The sequence below is a fragment of the Oncorhynchus clarkii genome, chromosome 17 (assembly GCF_045791955.1).
Source record: "Oncorhynchus clarkii lewisi isolate Uvic-CL-2024 chromosome 17, UVic_Ocla_1.0, whole genome shotgun sequence".
NCBI classification, from domain to species: Eukaryota; Metazoa; Chordata; class Actinopteri; order Salmoniformes; family Salmonidae; genus Oncorhynchus; species Oncorhynchus clarkii.
The window spans coordinates 72,999,121-73,017,564 of NC_092163.1; the positions used below are offsets into that span (position 1 = coordinate 72,999,121).

General features: G+C 43.1%; 1 protein-coding gene across 1 annotated transcript in view; it reads right to left on the bottom strand.

The window, feature by feature from the left end:
- LOC139369499 (zinc finger protein 91-like) overlaps window positions 1–11,843 on the bottom strand; it is a 28,998-nt gene extending 17,155 nt beyond the window's left edge. Inside the window, exons 1-2 of the mRNA XM_071108743.1 lie at window positions 11,617–11,843; window positions 1,862–3,037 (exon numbers count right to left, since the gene is read on the bottom strand). Of these exons, the coding sequence (XP_070964844.1) occupies window positions 1,862–3,037; window positions 11,617–11,809 (1,369 nt within the window). The 5' untranslated portion in view covers window positions 11,810–11,843. The remainder of the gene's footprint in view (window positions 1–1,861; window positions 3,038–11,616) is intronic.
- Between the last annotated feature and the right edge of the window lie 6,601 nt (window positions 11,844–18,444).

Here is an 18,444-nt window from a genome sequence, read left to right on the forward strand (position 1 = left end):
AACGACAAGACTCCACCTACTTTATTCTATGTATAAAAATGTATGTAACCATTGTATAGGCCTCTTTTTCACCTGGCTCCTTGCCGAGTTATGTGAACTAGGTCCGTGCACGTAAAACTGCGGGACAAGATATCTCTGACTCATTAAAACTGTCTTTTGTTACAACTGAAATCCACTCTGTCCAGCGTCCGTGATTTGGTCTCAACTCTCCAGTATTTGAACACTAACAGTTGTTTAGGTTTTAAGTTTAGGGGTGTGTCTTGGGGTAAAGTGGGCTGTAAAAGCTTCTGTTTGGGATTTTTGTCAGTGCTCAAATATGGCTGTCTCACTTCCATTAGACTGCAGATGAAGTTGTTTATCATGATGTGAAATAGCCCAGAGGTTGAATTTGGATATTGAGGACTTTATAACTCATCCTGATCCTCATACTCAATGTAGTTTGCAAAATTTCAATCATTAAGCTGTTCTGAATACTCACTAACTTAATACATCATGCAATACATAATTCAGTTTCCTATTCTATGTGCTTAGTGGGAATGTACGTTAGCGGTTACACATGTTATCATCATATCTCTTTTCTGTTAGCCGTGGGAAATGTCATACACCTACTTACCTTATAGCCTACAGTATGAGCATGGCACAAAAATGTACAATTGTCACACTCACTGTTTAACATATCTGCTTACTCTTACAATTATAACCTCTCTCTCTCAACCAATGGGAGTAACTCTTGCAATGTATTTATGTGTCAAACTTACCCAAATTCTCTTAATTGTAATCACATCATCTGGCGCCGAGGATCTTCCCTCAAGAGAAGGCCATTTCCCAAACTATTTCATAAAATGTCATATTGCATTCAGTCTCTGTTCTCAATTCAGTTAATCGTGTACTAGATTTAAATGCCTTAAGTAGCCTAAACATACACACTAAAGCCAAAACATATTTTAATTATTTCAATTCAATATCTATTTTATTTTAACATTTGCTAAGCTGCATGGCAGCAAAAGACAAAGGAGAGCGCTTATTTTTTGAAACTTATTTTCCATTTTCTCACAGCAGAGATATTACAGACAAAGTAAAACTATGCCTCATTAACAACACCGTTACATGAACATCCTAAAACATGACAGCACAGATTTTCCATATATTCTCAGCTTGGTAGACAAAAAACAAACAATGAATTCAAAAATAAATGATCACAGAATGTGGAAGGGTGTAGAACTGTCTATCCTACAGTAACAGCAATTCAGTGGTCACTATATGCATTTATATAGATTTACAGAATCTTCACCTTTTAAACATTTTTTATTTTTTTACTATACGACTGTGATATATGGTCTTGTCTCACCTAGTTACCTTAAGACAGGGTTTCTCAAAGGGTTTCTCCTGGGTGAACTTTTTTTATTTTCTTCCCCCTAAGCACTACATAGCTGATTCAAATAACCAACACCTCATAAAACTTTGATGATTTGAAATCAGTTGTGTAGTGCTAAGCAAAAAACCAAAAACGTGCACTCGGGGAGGCCTAGGACCTACTTTGGGAAACCGTGCCTTAAGATGAACACAATAAATGTAAGTCACTCTGGATAAGATTTAAATGTATCACACTACATGGTTCTGTGTACATTACATGTCTTCTGTCACTGAATGATCACTGCAGGAGATTTCATTGTTCTCCCAAAGATGAATCAGTGAAAATTCTTGAGGGGTTAGGGGCTAATTACAATCTCCATTCTGAAAGTGACCCTCTTTAAGTTCAGCAACATGTGACATTGGAAGGAACGCAACGTGAGTCGCTTGGGGTGCGGTGTTGGTTTGGAATTGGGGGCACTGTTTGTACATGTTCTTCATGTGCTTTCTCAGGGTCCCCACATGACTAAAGCTTCTGCTGCACTGGCTGCACTGAAACAGTTTCCAGTTCTTTCCAATGTAATCCGTTGGTGGAGACTTCGTTTACTTGCTGAGACAAAGGACTTCTCACAAAAATGGCACTTATATGGTCTCTCCCCCGTGTGGTTCCTCATATGCACGGTCAGGCTGCTCGAGTGTTTGAAGCATTTGCCACATTCTTCACACCGATACGGTTTCTCCGCTGTATGAGTCCTCATATGCTCTTTCAGGTTTTGCTGCTGCCTGAAGCCTTTGCCACATTTTTGGCACCAATATGGTCTCTCTCCTGTGTGGACACGCATATGCGTTCTCAGTTTAGCATTACAATGGAAACATTTGCCACAAATATGACAAAAAGGTTTTTCTGCAATGTGAGATTGTTGGTGTTCTATCATACATTGAGAAGAGTTCATGTTTTTTCCACACACACCACACATATGTTTTGCATCATTTGCATGTACTGTTTGCGCATGATTAATTAAAGCCACCAGAAATTTAAAAGACTTCCCACACACTTTGCAACAAGGAGCAGCATTGCCATGACTGGCTGATTTCTGATTGGTCATGGCATCGGTTTTCCAGCCCTCTGCAGAGGTACTGGAATTTTGTCTCTCATTTGTCCACATTCTCTTTGATTTGAGTAGCTTTAACACTGGTAGTAGCTTTAACACTGGCACCCCCCCGTTAACATTTTCACTGACTTCACATTGAGCTCCATTTACTACAGGGACGGGTGGAGAGTAACTGTTTGATTCTGTTCCTCTGTAAACCTCGCCATCAGGTTCAGTTTCCATCTCTGTAGTTGTGCTGATGCATACTAAGTCCCTCTCTCTGGTCTGCATTGTTAGGGTTTGGGAAAGATGTGAGGGCTGAGGGGGGTCCTGATCACAGTCATTTTTCACACAGGAAGGAGTGAATATGAACTCTTTGATATCAGACTCCAGCCCCTGAAGCTGCTCTTCCTCCTGTCTGGTCCTGATCTCCTCCTGTTCCTCTTTAATCTGTGTGTGATCTGGGTCCTCCTGTTCCTCTTTAATCTGTGTAGGGTCTGAGTCCTCCTGCTCCAGACCTGGGCTGCACTCCTGCTCACAGTGCAGCTGCTCAGAGGGAACCTCCTCAGGGACTGGGACAGTGAGCTGCTGGGGTTCTGGAGTGATGGAGAAGGTAACATAAGGGAAATAGGCCAACATAAAATGTACAATACTTAGATACTGTTAATCTTATAGTCTGATACTAAGACTTACGGGTGATTCCTCACGAAACTAGAACAAAACCATGACTTTGGGGATTTTCACAAAATGTAATCCATAGAAGGAAGAAGGATTCTTGAAATATCTTAAAGCATGATTTATTTGAAGTTGGAATATTGTGACAATTTGTCCTTACCCAGGCCTCTTACGACATGTTTCATCTGTAGGTGCTACAAAGCAAAAGTGTAATTTGAAGCTTTATCGATTGCTCTGTAATATGAGTAGTATTATCTATTCTTTTATGTTCAACAATATATTGAAACTTTTGCCATATAAAACATTTTCAATATTCATGTTTATATTTGTCAGTACTCATAAATTTAAGCAAATTGTTAGAAATGTAAATACTACTCATATTATACAGAGCAAGCGGTAAAGTTACATATGTTTACTCTGTATCACCTACAAATGAAAGAGTCTTAAAGGAGGCCTGGGTAAGTCCAAAATGTCACAAAAAGCCTAGTCCACCTTCAGTAAATCATTTCTGCTTTAGAAAAACGTTATTGTCGACGCAATGTGGAAATTTGTCTTTGGCTTCACCCCATAAAAACAGACATTAATACACCATCATGAGCATATCATTCTCAAAAATCAATTTGTACTTTGTAAACCATACAAAGTGCTACAGTGCCATTGCAGTTATAAAGTCATATGTTGAGTCATTGGTCTAAATCTGGTCTATTTAAAATCTTCTCATGGATTGAGACAGGTGGGCCACCCTAGCCCTTTATCATGAATAATTTCCATTACATGACACTAGAGTCATTGGAAGAAGGTGTCTTCTATAGGGGGGAGTTTTGTTATGCTCCACAACGCTCAATCTGAACTTTAAACACACGTCACTTGCGTAAGGTATTGGAAGTAGAAGGATTTTATCTTTCATATCAGCGAGAAATCATTGAAAAAAAACAAAAAAGTTAAATTGATACACACCTTGATAGTGTTAGTCTTCCCACATGGCCATATCTCCATGCTACAGAGCTTGTTTACGGAAAACAGACAGAAGACAAGAGGCGAACCACCGGTGTAAATGAGCCATCTAGCATGCTCTGAACAACTATGTGTAAGCGTAACTCGGGAAGTGCAGGCCCAAATAGCTGTATGGATCTTTAACTGCTACAGTAAGTCAACCTTTCTTATTTGAAGGATTCTTTCTCGCTGATGAAAGGGCCATGTGTTTCAAAAGCGATGATTGACGTTTCGAAGCGTTAAAACATCGTTGGGATTTAAGTTCACGAGGCAGTCGTGGGAGAAGCAAATGTCTGAGAACTGCAGAGAGAAGGCAGAATGCCTCCTAGAGTTTGAGAGCTAGGTCCACCCCAAAGTACCACGCCATGATGACACTCAACTGTCTCGATCAATGAGTAAAACATTTGAAATATACAAGATTGCGGCGTATATATCGCTCCTAATGGAGAAAAACATTTATTTTAATAATGGAGCATTTTCTAAATATCTTGGTTCTCGTTTAAAAAAATAAATTTAAAAAAATGTATCACCAAGTTAAGGGTGGTTGACAGTTCTGTGGGGAGATTCTCAAACTCAGAATTAGGGTTGACCCCGCCCCCCCCAAAAAAATATTGGTTGACCGAAAGTAATGTTCTTTCGACCAAGCGATTGGTTGAAATTTTTAACTGTGAACACTATCAGTCAAAGGTTTTAGAACACCTACTCATTCAAGAGTTTATTTTTACTATTTCTACATTGTAGATTTAAATTATTATTCTACATTGTAGAATAATAGAAGACATCTAAACTATGAAATTACACATATGGAATCATGGAGTAACCAAAATAAGTGTTACACAGACCAAAATATTTTATATTTGAGATTCTTCAAATAGCCACCCTTTGCCTTGGCATTCTCTCAAACAGCTTCACCTGGAATGCTTTTCCAACAGTATTGAAGGAGTTCCCACATATGCTGAGCACTTGTTGGCTGCTTTTCCTTCACTCTGCGGTCTGACTCATCCCAACCAACTCAAATTGGTTGCTGTCACCTCCCAAGTGGCGCAGTGGTCTAAGGCACTGCATCGCAATGCTAGCTGTACCACTAGAGATCCTGGTATGAGTCCAGGATCTGCCGCAACCGGGAGACCTACGGGGCGGCGCACAATTGGCCCAGCGCTGTCCGGGTTAGGGGAGGGTTCAAATGTTATTTGTCACATACACATGGTTAGCAGATGTTAATGCGAGTGTAGTGAAATGCTTGTGCTTCTAGTTCCGACAATGCAGTAATAACCAACGAGTAATCTAACTTAACAATTTCACAACAACTACCTTATACACACACACACAAGTGTAAAGGGATGAAGAACATGTACATAAAGATATATGAATGAGTGATGGTACAGGACGGCATAGGCAAGATGCAGTAGATGGTATTGAGTACAGTATATACATATGAGATGAGTAATGTAGGGTATGTAAACATTATATTAAGTGGCATTGTTTACCAATTCAGTTTGTCCGTGATGTGTACGCCGCGGAACTTAAAACTTACTACCCTCTCCACTACTGTCCCGTCGATGTGGATAGGGGGGTGCTCCCTCTGCTGTTTCCTGAAGTCCACGATCACCTCCTTTGTTTTGTTGACGTTGAGTGCGAGGTTATTTTCCTGACACCACAATCCGAGGGCCCTCACCTCCTCCCTGTAGACCGTCTTGTCGTTGTTGGTAATCAAGCCTACCACTGTAGTGTCGTCTGCAAACTTGATGATTGAGTTGGAGGCGTGCATGGCCACGCAGTCGTGGGTGAACAGGGAGTACAGGAGAGGGCTGAGAACGCACCCTTGTGGGGCCCCAGTGTTGAGGATCAGCGGGGTGGAGATGTTACCTACCCTCACCACCTGGGGGCGGCCAGTCAGGAAGTCCAGTACCCAGTTGCACAGGGCGGGGTCGAGTCCCAGGGTCTCGAGCTTGAAGACGAGTTTGGAGGGTACTATGGTGTTAAATGCTGAGCTGTAGTCGAACAGCATTCTCACATAGGTATTCCTCTTGTCCAGATGGGTTAGGGCAATGTTCAGTGTGGTTGCGTCGTCTGTGGACGTATTGGGGCGGTAAGCAAATTGGAGTGGGTCTAGGGTGTCAGGTAGGGTGGAGGTGATATGGTCCTTGACTAGTCTCTCAAAGCACTTCATGATGACGGAAGTGAGTGCTACGGGGCGGTAGTCGTTTAGCTCAGTTACCTTAGCTTTATTAGGAACAGGAACAATGGTGTCCCTCTTGAAGCATGTGGGAACAGCAGACTGGGATAAGGATTGACTGAATATGTCCGTAAACACACCAGCCAGCTGGTCTGTGCATGCTCTGAGGACACGGCTGGGGATGCCGTCTGGGCCTGCGAGGGTTAACACGTTTGAATGTTTTACTCACGTCGGCTGCAGTGAAGGAGAGTCGGCTCGTTTTGGTAGCGGGCCGTGTCAGTGGCACTGTATTGTCCTCAAAGCAAGCAAATAAGTTGTTTCGTCTGTCTGGGAGCAAGACATCCTGGTCCGCGACAGGGCTGGTTCTCTTTTTGTAATCCGTGATTGATTGTAGACCCTGCCACATACCTTGTGTCTGAGCCATTGAATTGCGACTAACTTTGTCTCTATACTGACGATTAGCTTGTTTGATTGCCGTGGAGGCAATAGCTACACTGTTTGTATTCGGTCATGTTTCCCCGTCACCTTGCCCTGGTTAAAAGCAGTGTTTCGTGCTTTCAGTTTTGCGCAGTTGTTGCTACCTACCCTCACCACCTGGGGGGAGCCCATCAGAAAGTCCAGGATCCAGTTGCAGAGAGAGGTGTTTAGTCCCAGGATCCTTGGTTTAGTGATGAGCTTTGAGGGTACTATGGTGTTGAACACTAAGCTGTAGTCAATGAATAGCATTCTCACATAAGTGTTCCTTTTGTCCAGGTGGGAAAGGGCAGTGTGGAGTGCAATAGAGATTGCATCATCTGTCGATCTGTTTGGGCGGTATGCAAATTGGAGTGGGTCTAAGGTTTTTAGGATAATGGTGTTGATCTGAGCCATTACCAGCCTTTCAAAGCACTTCATGGCTACAGACGTGAGTGCTACGGGTCTGTAGTAATTTAGGCAGGTTGCCTTTGTGTTCTTGGGCACAGGGACTATGCTGGTCTGCTTGAAACATGTTGGTATTACTCAATCAAGGACATATTGAAAATGTCAGTGAAGACAACTGCCAGTTGGTCAGCACATGCCCGGAGCCCACGTCCTGGTAATCAGTTTGCAGCCATTTGTATGTTGACCTGTCTAAAGGTCTTACTCACGTCGGCTACGGAGAGCGTGATCACAGTCGTCCGGAACAGCTGATGCGCTCATGCATGCCTCAGTGCAGCTTTCCTCTAAGAAAGAATATAAATGATTTAGCTCATCTGGTAGGCTCGTGTCACTGGGCAGCTCGCGACTGTGCTTCCCTTTGTAGTCTAATAGTTTGCAAGCCCTGCCACATAAGACGAGCTTCAAAGCCGGTGTAGTATGATTCAATCTTACACCTGCATTGACGCTTTGCCTGTTTGATGGTTCGTCGCAGGGCATAGCAGGATTTCTCGTAAGCTTCCGGGTTAAGAGTCCGGCACCTTGAAAGAGGCAGCTCTACCCTTTAGCTTAGTGTGAATGTTGCCTGTAATCCATGGCTTCTGGTTGGGGTATGTACATACAGTCACAGTGGAGACAACGTCCTCAATGCACTTATTGATAAAGCCAGTGACTGATGTGGTGTACTCCTCAATGCCATCGGAAGAATCCCGGAACATGTTCCAGTCTGTGTTAGCAAAACAGTCCTGTAGTTTAGCATCAGCTTCATCTGACCACTTTTTTATATACTGAGTCACTGATGCTTCCTGCTTTAATTTTTGCTTGTAAGCGGGAATCAGGAGGATAGAGTTGTGGTCGGATTTACCAAATGGAGGGCGAGGGAGAGCGTTGTATGCGTCTTTGTGTGTGTAGTACAGGTGATCTATAATTTTTCCCCTCTGGTTTGCACATTTAACATGTTGATAGAAATTTGGTAGAAATTATTTAAGTTTCCCTGCATTAAAGTCTCTGGCAACTAGGAGCGCCGCCACTGGTTGAGTGGTTCCCCGTTTGCTTATTTCCTTATACAGCTGACTGAGTGCGGTCTTAGTGCCAGCATCTGTCTGTGGTAGTAAATAAACAGCCACGAAAAGTGTAGCTGAAAACTCTAGGCAAGTAGTGTGGCCTGCAATTTATCACAATATACTCTACTTCAGGCGAGCAAAATCTAGAGACTTCCTTAGACTTAGTGCACCAGCTGTTGTTTACAAATATGCACAGACCACCCCCCTCGTGTTCTATCTTGCCGGTGCAGCGTATATCCCGCTAGCTGAATTTCCATGTCGTCATTCAGCCACGATCCCGTAAAACATAGGATATTACAGTTTTTGATGTCCCGTTGGTAGGATATTTGTGATCGTACCTCATCTAATTTATTGTCCAGTGATTGCACGTCGGCGAGTAATATTGATGGTAATGGCAGCTTTCACACTCGCCTCCTGTGGGTCCTCATGAGGCATCCTGCTCTGTGTCCTCTATACCTGCATCTCCTCCTCTTGCAAATAGTGGGGATGTTGGCCCTGTCGGGTGTTTGGAGAATGTCCTGTGCTTCCTGCTTGTTGAAGAAAACATCTTTGTCTAATCCAAGGTGAGAAATCGCTGTCCTGATATCCAGAAACTCTTTTTTTTTGCCGTAAGATATGGTTGCAGAAACATTATGTACAAAATAAGTTACAAATAACGCGAAAAAAAAACAATAGCACAATTGGTTGGGCGCCCGTAAAACTGCTGCCATTTCTTCCGGCGCCATTTTGCTGAGCAATCAAAGTGGAGTGGGACACCATTCTATAGGCCACAATCTACAGCCTGATCAACTCTACGCAAAGGAGATGCCACGCTGAATGAGGCAAATGGTGGTCACACCAGATATTGACTGGTTTTCTGATCCACTCCCCTACCTTAAAAAAAAAAGTATCTGTGACCAACAGATGCACATCTGTATTCCTACTCATGTGAAATGCATAGATTAGGGCATACATTTATTTTAATTGACAGATTTCCTAATATGAACTGGAACTCAGTAAAATCTTTAACTGTTGCGCTTTTATTTTTGTTGAGAGTATTTTACCTAAACCCTCCATGGCCTGAACACTTGAAAAAAATGTACCCTACCCTTTACCCCGAATAAAAAAAACAAAGTGGATAGGATAGAACATGTCTACTGTTTACCCTCCCTTCTTGGACAGAACAGAGCATTAAATAATTTAACTTTAGCTGAATCTTATTTTAATACTATAAAAATTACCAAAATTAGAGGCTAAGAATGGACAGAGACATAGGCCTGTGTTTAACTTATCATACTTCTCCAATGCCAAATCAGTGTGTCTTGTTTGCAACGAAACTGTCCCCGTTTGCAAATAATAGGAATCTGTGCATGGTAGGCCTACCCTTCCACCCCAGACAGAGTAGGCCTACTGATGTAGAGACATTTAAGATTAACTGCTGGCTACACTTCTTCCATGGCTCAACCCAATGAGAGAAGGTCACAAGTGCTTCCCTAAAAGCTGTCTGGGTTTAAACATCTATTGTACAGAAAGTAAACATCTTAATGAATTGATAATGACAGAATTACTTTACTTCTCAAGCAAAATCAGCCTTTGAATGTCAAAGAAACAATTGGACAATGATATCCCCATATGCATCGGAGTCACGTCTTTCACGTCTTTCCAGGGTATTTTACAGCTTGGTTCTAGCATAAAAGCATTGCGCACCAAAGCGCTGTTATAGATTACTTTATATAATCGGATTCATTTTATTTTATTCAAAATGTTAAACTAACAAGGGGTAGGCCTGTGATTTTGGGGGCATTTTCTTTAATAAAAAGGTAGGCCTGTGGCATACCCTCTCATACCCCTCAATTAGAGTCTTGGCTTTAACAGCCCTTCACTGACATGGAGGTAGGCTATTTAAAGTGTGCATGGTGGGTGGAAAATTGACTGACAAATCAATGGATATAGCAGCCTGTAGCCCAATTTCATCCGTCAAAAAGGTAGGCCTACCTAATTTCTTAAATTGGAAGAAATAGGCTCCAACAAAGCCCTCTAGTTCAGTCTAATTCAAATGAAGACTGTTGAAATGAATTATGCCTACTTTCAGCACCACGAGCTGTCTATTTCCACAGCTGCTGCTTTAAGTTACTAGCATCTGGCCTATTGTGAAGTCAATAACTAAATACATCATGGGCAAGAAACATTGTTTTTAATTAAATCTATTATAGTAGTAGCAAGCTATCAAAGTTGACCTCTGTTCCTCCTCATCTTCACACTCTCCTTCTCAAACTGAACAGAATATAGGCTATAGTCTAGTCCACGAGCAAGAAAATAAAACATATATTTACATTAGAAACATTTGACTCGCCTCCTTATCTGCAACCTACGCAGCACAGTCAATGGTTAAGCAGCAACACAGTCAATGGTTAAGCAGCAACACAGTCAATGGTTAAGCAGCAACACAGTCAATGGTTAAGCAGCAACACAGTCAATGGTTAAGCAGCAACACAGTCAATGGTTAAGCAGCAACACAGTCAATGGTTAAGCAGCACACAAAAACGTTTTTGATTAGCTGAGCAGGCTGGGGCTCAGGGTTGGACTATCATGACCCCAGCAGCTCTAAGAAATATAACTCTGTGCTTCTCCGTGCATGCACTTTGTAGCCTATAGGCTATGGATCATTTGATTGAAACCACGCTAAATAGCTTGGAGGCGCACTTGATTTGGCGCTCCAGCAGAGAATCACGAGGGGCAGCATCGATGTACAAAACATTAAGGGCACCTTCCTAATATTGGGTTTCACCTCCCCTTTAGCCATCATAACAGTCTCAATTCGTCGGAGCATGGACTCTACAAGGTGTCCAAAAAGTTCCACAGGGATGCTAGCTCATGTTGACGCCAATGCCTCGCACAGTTGTGTTAAGTTGGCTGGATGTCCTTTGGGTGGTCGACCATTCTTGATACACTGGAAACTGTCGAGCGTGACAAACCCAGCAGCGTTACAGTTCTAGACACAAACCAGTACGCCTGGCAGTTACTACCATACTCGTTCATTGTTGCATTTCTTTTTGCACTTAAATATTTTGTCTTGACCATTCACCAATTGCCTCAAGGCTTAAACATCCTTATTTAGCCGGTCTCCTCCCCTTCATCTACACTGACTGAAGTGGATTTAACAAATTACATCAATAAGTTATCAGAGCTTTCACCTGGTCAGTCTATGTCACGGAAAGACATTAAAGACTACCCTTAATGTTTTGTACACTCGGTGTATAGGCTAATAAAGCAAATAATTCTAAAACACTTATAAATATCGACACTTCATTATTGCAAATGACTTGACCCTCCCCTGGACTAGATTTAAAAAATACTTGACCCTCCCCAGTCAGTCAGCCTGTTAGCTACAAACCTGTTTTATGTAATCTTATCTCTGGTTTGTAAGCCGAATCCAGTAGTCTTTGTAGTCGTTTGCTCTCCTCATTTGAGCGGGACATTTCTTCCTCGTACACTGTTATCATTTTCTCCACTGCCCCAAATATCTCCACAGCCACCGCTGTTAATTTCTGAGTAAGAAACGCATTCAACACCTGTAGTTTGGACATTTTCAGTAGCGTGAAAGACGAACAGACGACCTCAGATAAGTGTCTCGTTAGCAACAAAAAAAATACTTCCGGGTCACGGAATTTCGCACATTTTCTAAATAAAAGCCTCCTCACATAATAGTCGGAAAGGCTCCATTCTTCTTCGGTGAGGTTTATCGGCGGTTGGCATCCAAAGTTATGGTGCATTACCGCCACCTACTGTACTGTGTGGGCCAGAGACGGGGAGAAACGAAATCTTACCTACCAGCCCGTTGCGCTTAATAAAATATAACTATCTAATGATATTCTCCTCAATATACTATTTAAAATGTCCTATATCCCCTTCATGCTAGACCTCAACCTCTTTCTCTCTGATACTGCCCACTGTGGCAATACATGCTCCATGGTCTCTGTTTCCTGGCAATAATCACACTTTCCTGTTGGATGCGTTCCTATCACATTTAAGTTCTTATTCAACCGGCTGTGTCCCACCCTTAATCTTGTAAAACATAGCCTCCTCTCTTAGGTCCCGCCCTGCCATCCTCCCCTCCCGGACTTTCCTTTGTACTTGAAATAAATGTCTGCCCTTAGTATCTCTATTCCACTGCTCCTGCCATCTCTGCACCATCACTGTCCATATCAGGCTTTTTGCCTCTGCCTTGCTCATTGAAACTACAACATCAATATCCCCACTACTAAGTGCTTGTTTAACCAGTACATCAACTGTCTTGTTCCCCTCCACACCCACATTGGCTGGGACCCAAGTAAATCCTATCTGTATACCCATCTGTCTAATCCTGCCATGGGTTTGTAACACCTCATAAAGCAGGTCTTGTCTGCTACGTGAGCTAAAGGACTGGAGACTCATCAACGCTGCACATGAATCAGAGCAAATAGCTACTACTAACGACTTACTCCACCCACTGTAAGGCCAACAGTATGGCCAGCTAGTCTCTCCAACACTTCTAGATCAACTACTGGAGGCGGGAGTAGCTGTGGTGGATTTACAGGAATAGCTACCATTGGACTAAACTTCCTTCCACACAGTGCCATCTCCTTCGCCTGGGTATTACCCACCCACCCAAAGCTTCTGTCTTTCCTCATGTTCCCAGCATGCCTGTAAAATCCCTTTCGCAGGATGAGACACCCTATGTCCCTGTAGGTTGACCCAATATTTATTTGTCAGCTGCTGTCTCCTAATCTGCAATGGCATATCCCCCATCTCCACCTGTAGTGCAGCCACTGGGGAGGCCCGAAACGCCCCACTACATATTCTGAGTTCTTGCCCCTGTAGCCTTTCTAATGAAGTCTGATCTGCTGAACCATACCCTATACTGCCATAGTCTATTACAGATCAGAACAATGCAACATACATGGTCATCAATGACAAATGCCCAGCACCCCCACTCCTTCCCCATCAGACAGCGCATCACATTTAGCACCTTCTTACACATTACCACCACACTCTCAATGTGTTCTGCTCAGGTCAGTTTAGTGTCAAAGTATATCCCAAGGAACCTGAAGCCCCCTACCCTCTCCAAGTTTCTCCCATATAACCTCAAGCATACAGTGCCTTGCGAAAGTATTCGCCCCCCTTGAACTTTGCGACCGTTTGCCACATTTCAGGCTTCAAACATAAAGATATATAAACTGTATTTTTTTGTGAAGAATCAACAACAAGTGGGACACAATCATGAAGTGGAACGACATTTATTGGATATTTCAAACTTTTTTAACAAATCAAAAACTGAAAAATTGGGCGTGCAAAATTATTCAGCCCCTTTACTTTCAGTGCAGCAAACTCTCTCCAGAAGTTCAGTGAGGATCTCTGAATGATCCAATGTTGACCTAAATGACTGCTGCTCAGTGTGACACTCCCCTGCACCTCTCCAAAAAGCTGTATGTGTGTCTTTAGGAGCAGTTGGGTTAAAAAGCAGAAGTCATATTTCGTTTGTACCTTGTGTACAATTGACAAATAAAGTTATCTTATTCTGACAATACTTGTTCCTCTCACCCTATAAATCTATCATCATCCATAACTTTTTAATATGAAAACCAGTATCCTTTTGTCAAACCGCTCACCCTTGTCAGGATTTGAACTTGTAGAAGGGTAAATGTGTTAAACCTAAACACCACAGAAGTTAAATCTTGTTTATCTGAAATAATAGAAATGGCTTATTCTATACATTTAACATAAAGTTCACATCGAAAACGTAATGTTAGCTAAGTTGTTTTGATTGTAAATCAAGGAAGTAATTGAAGTAACAGAATTGGAGGAAGATGTGAGAATGACAAATATACTCTAATTGTTGAAAGGCACTTCCATCACACATAAAACCAAATATAAAACAGTTCATCATATAACATTATTACACCACTACATATCTACAATACAAAATGTATACCACCATACAACAATATAATGTACGTGTGTGTAGAGTGCATTTGCTGGTGTTTGTGTCTGTACCTGTGTGTGTGTCTCGTCACAGTATCTGCTGTTCCATAAGGTGTATTTGTATATGTTGTTTTAACCTGATTCTACTGCGTGCATCAGTTACCTGATGTGGAATAGAATTCCATGTAGTTATGGCTCTATGTAGTACTGTGCTCCTCTCATAGTCTGTTCTGGACTTGGGGATTGTGAATAGACCTGTTGGCATGTCTTGTGTGGTATGCATGGGTGTCCAATCTGTGTGCTCATAGTTTAAACAGACACTTTGGTGAATTCAGCATATCAACACTTCTTACAAAAACAAGTAGTGATGAAGTCAATCTCGCCTCCACTTTGAGCCATGAGAGATATGCATATCATTAATGTTACTTCTAGTCTCTGCTAGGTAAAGCCCCGTCGGCCCGAGAATTGAACCCTGTGGCACACCCATAGAGACTGTCAGAGGTCCGGACAACAGGCCCTCCGATTTGACACACTGAACTCTATCAGAGAAGTAGTTGGTAAACCAGGCGAGGCAATCATTTGAGAAACCAAGGCTGTCGAGTCTGCCAATAAGAATGTTGTGATTGACATAGTCGAAAGCCTTGGCCAGGTCGATGAATACGGCTGCACAGTAATGTCTCTTATCGATGGCGGTTATGATGTCGTTTAGAACCTTGAGCGTGGCTGAGGTGCACCCATTGCAAGCTCTGAAACCAGATTGCATAGTGGAGAAGGTATGGTGGGATACAAAATGGTCACAAAATGGTTTGTTAACTTGCCTTTCGAAGACCTTAGAAAGACAGGGTAGGATAGATATAGGTCTGTAGCAGTTTGGGTCTAGAGTGTCACCCACTTTGAAGAGGGGGATGACCGCGGCAGCTTTCCAATCTTTGGGAATCTCAGACGATACGAAAGAGAGGTTGAACAGGCTAGTAATAGGGTTTGCAACACTTTCGGCAGATCATTTTAGAAAGAGAGGGTCCAGATTGTCTAGCCCAGCTGATTTGTAGGGGTCCAGATTTTGCAGCTCTTTCAGAACATCAGCTATCTGGATTTGGGTAAAGGAGAAATGGTGGGGGCTTTGGCGGGGTGCTGTGGAGGGTGCTGGGCAGTTGACCGGGGTAGGGGTAGCCATGTGGAAAGCATGGCCAGCTGTAGAGAAATGCTTATTGAAATTCTCAATTATAGTGGATTTATCAGTGGTGACAGTGTTTCCTAGCCTCGGAGCAGTGGGCAGCTTGGAGGTGCTCTTATTCTCCATGGAATGTACAGAACTGTCCCAGAACTTTTTTGAGTTAGTACTACAGGATGCAAATTTCTGTTTAAAAAAGCTTGCCTTAGCTTTTCTAACTGCCTGTGTATATTTGTTCCTAACTTCCCTGAAAAGTTGCATATCAAGGGGGCTATTCGATGCTAATCCAGAACGTCACAGGATGTTTTTGTGCTGGTCAAGGGCAGACAGGTCTGGAGTGAACCAAGCACGATATCTATTCCTAGTACTACATTTTTTGAGGGGCATGCTTATTTATTTTAAGATGGTGAGGAAGGCACTTTTAAAGAATAGCCAGGCATCCTCTACTGACGGTATGAGGTCAATGTCATTCCAGGATACCCCGGCCAGGTCGATTAGAAAGGCCTGCTCGCAGAAGTGTTTCAGGGAGCGTTTGACAGTGTTGAGGGGTGGTCGTTTGGTCGCAGACCCATTACGGATGCAGGCAATGAGGCAGTGATCGCCGAGATCTTGATTGAAAACAGCAGAGGTGTATTTGGAGGGCGAATTAGTTAGGATGACATCTATGAGGGTGCCCGTATTTACTGATTTGGGGTTGTACCTGGTAGGTTCATTGATCATTTGTGTGAGATTGAGGGCATCAAGCTTAGTTTGTAGGATGGCCGGGGTGTTAAGCATGTCCCAGTTTAGGTCACCTAGTAGCACGAGCTCAGAAGATAGATGGGGGGCAATCGATACACATATGGTATCGAGGGCACAGCTAGGGGCAGAGGGAGGTCTATAGCAAGCGGCAACAGTGAGAGACTTGTTTCTGGAAAGGTGAATTTTTAGAAGTAGAAGCTCAAATTGTTTGGGTACAGACTTAGATAGTAATACAGAACTCTGCAGGCTATCTTTGCAGTAGATTGCAACACCGCCCCCTTTGGCAGTTCTATCTTGGAACTGAAAACGTTATAGTAAGCAATGGAGATTTCAGGGTTTTTGGTGGTTTTCCTAAGCCAGGATTCAGACACGGCTAAGACATCTGGGTTGGCAGAGTGTGCTAAAGCAGTGAGTAAAACAAACTTAGGGAGTAGGCTTCTAATGTTAACATGCATGAAACCAAGGCTTTTACGTTAACAGAAGTCAACAAATGAGAGCACCTGGGGGGTGGGAGTGGAGCTTGGCACTGCAGGACCTGGATTAACCTCCACATCACCAGAGGAACAGAGGAGAAGTAGGATAAGGTTAAGGCTAAAGACTATATGAACTGGCCGTCTAACACTTTCAGAACATAGAGTAAAAGGAGCAGGTTTCTGGGCATGATAGCATAGATTCAAGGCATAGTGTACAGACAAAGGTAAGGTAGGATGTGAGTACATTGGAGGTAAACCTAGGCATTGAGTAATGAAGAGAGAGATATAGTCTCTAGAGATGTTTAAACCAGGTGATGTCATCGCATATGTAGGAGGTGGAACAACATGGTTGGCTAAGGCATATTGAGCAGCGCTAGAGGCTCTACAGTGAAATAAGACAGTAATCACTAACCAGGACAGTAATGGGCAAGGCATATTGATATTAGAGAGGGGCATGCGTAGCCAAGTGAACATATGGGCCCAGTGAGTGGTTGGGCTGGCTGGGGACACGGCGATTCAGACAGTTAGCAGGCAGATGCTAACAAGCTAGCAGCTAGTAGACCGGGGCAAGCTAGCAGTTAGCAGGCTGGGTTATTAAGTAAGCAGTTAGCATGGGCTAGCAGTTACAGACCGGGCAGGTAAGCTAGCAGTTAGCAGGCCGGGGGCCGGCAGCTAGCAGTTAGTAGACCGGGGCAAGCTAGCAGTTAGCAGGCCGGGTTAGCAAGCAGTTAGCAGGGGCTAGCAGTTAGCAGACCGGGTTAGCAAGCAAGCAGTTAGCAAGGGCTAGCAGTTAGCAGACCGGGCAGGCGAGCTAGCAGTTAGCAGACCGAGTTAGCAAGCAGGCAGATAGCAGGGGCTAGAAAGTTAGCCTTTCGGGGACGTCACGATGGGGGTAGGTCTGTTTTTGCCTCTTCGTGCGGTGACGTCGATAGACCAGTCGTGGAATTAGTAGGGTTCCAAGTAGCTCTAGGTAGCTAGCAGGCCTAGCTGGTTAGCATAATGGGCCTTCAGCGGGTGTCACGCCTGAGTGGACTGCGAAGGAGGTGCTAATGAACATTGTTCAGTGCCTCTGTGTTCAGTTTCTTCAAAAGGTAATGGTATTGTGAGCTTCCGTAGTTTCCCGGTCGATGTAGAGCTCAGAAAAAGGTGGTTGGTGGCAGTACGTCGTGACAACAGCTACAATAGCAGCTAAATCATGTCTAGTGCTACTTGATGCTTAGAGAAGATGGGCAATAATAGTAATGAGCTTTTTTGGTATTCAAATAGTCTGGGTCTGTCTTTAGGTTTTGCAAACTACACCCACCTGATGGCCTTCTGGCACTTGATTGAGCGGGCAGCAGAGACCAGGTTTATAAGAGTCACAAGCACCAATCCATCTGAAACAAGTGTTACTCGAAGAAAACCAGTAAGGGACAACTTCATTAAATACAGTACTTAATAGAGAATATTATTTGATCTTACTGTAATTGTTAAACATGATTTACTTTTTGTGTTATGGACAATATATTGTACTAAAACGGTTTTCTTTATGTTCAGACACGGCCATCAATCAACAATTTCTTATTGTTTTTGACTCATCTGTCGCTGGGTCTGAAGCCGAAAGGTTTGGCCCATTGGTTCAGCATCCACCAATCGTCTCTTGTGTCATCATTGTATGCTGGATCTGTGAGTGACAAGGAGATCTTCAAGCAGTCTGGAATTATTTCCTTACTCACCTGACATGGCCATTATGGTGGATGAGGGCTTTCTCGTAGATGACATTGTTCCGTGCAAGGTCTACCGGCCAGCCTTTCTGTCAAGACGCACACAGATGCCAGCGCATGAGGTTAGGGAGACCCAATCCATTGCCAGGCTGAGAGTGCTTGTTGAAAGAATG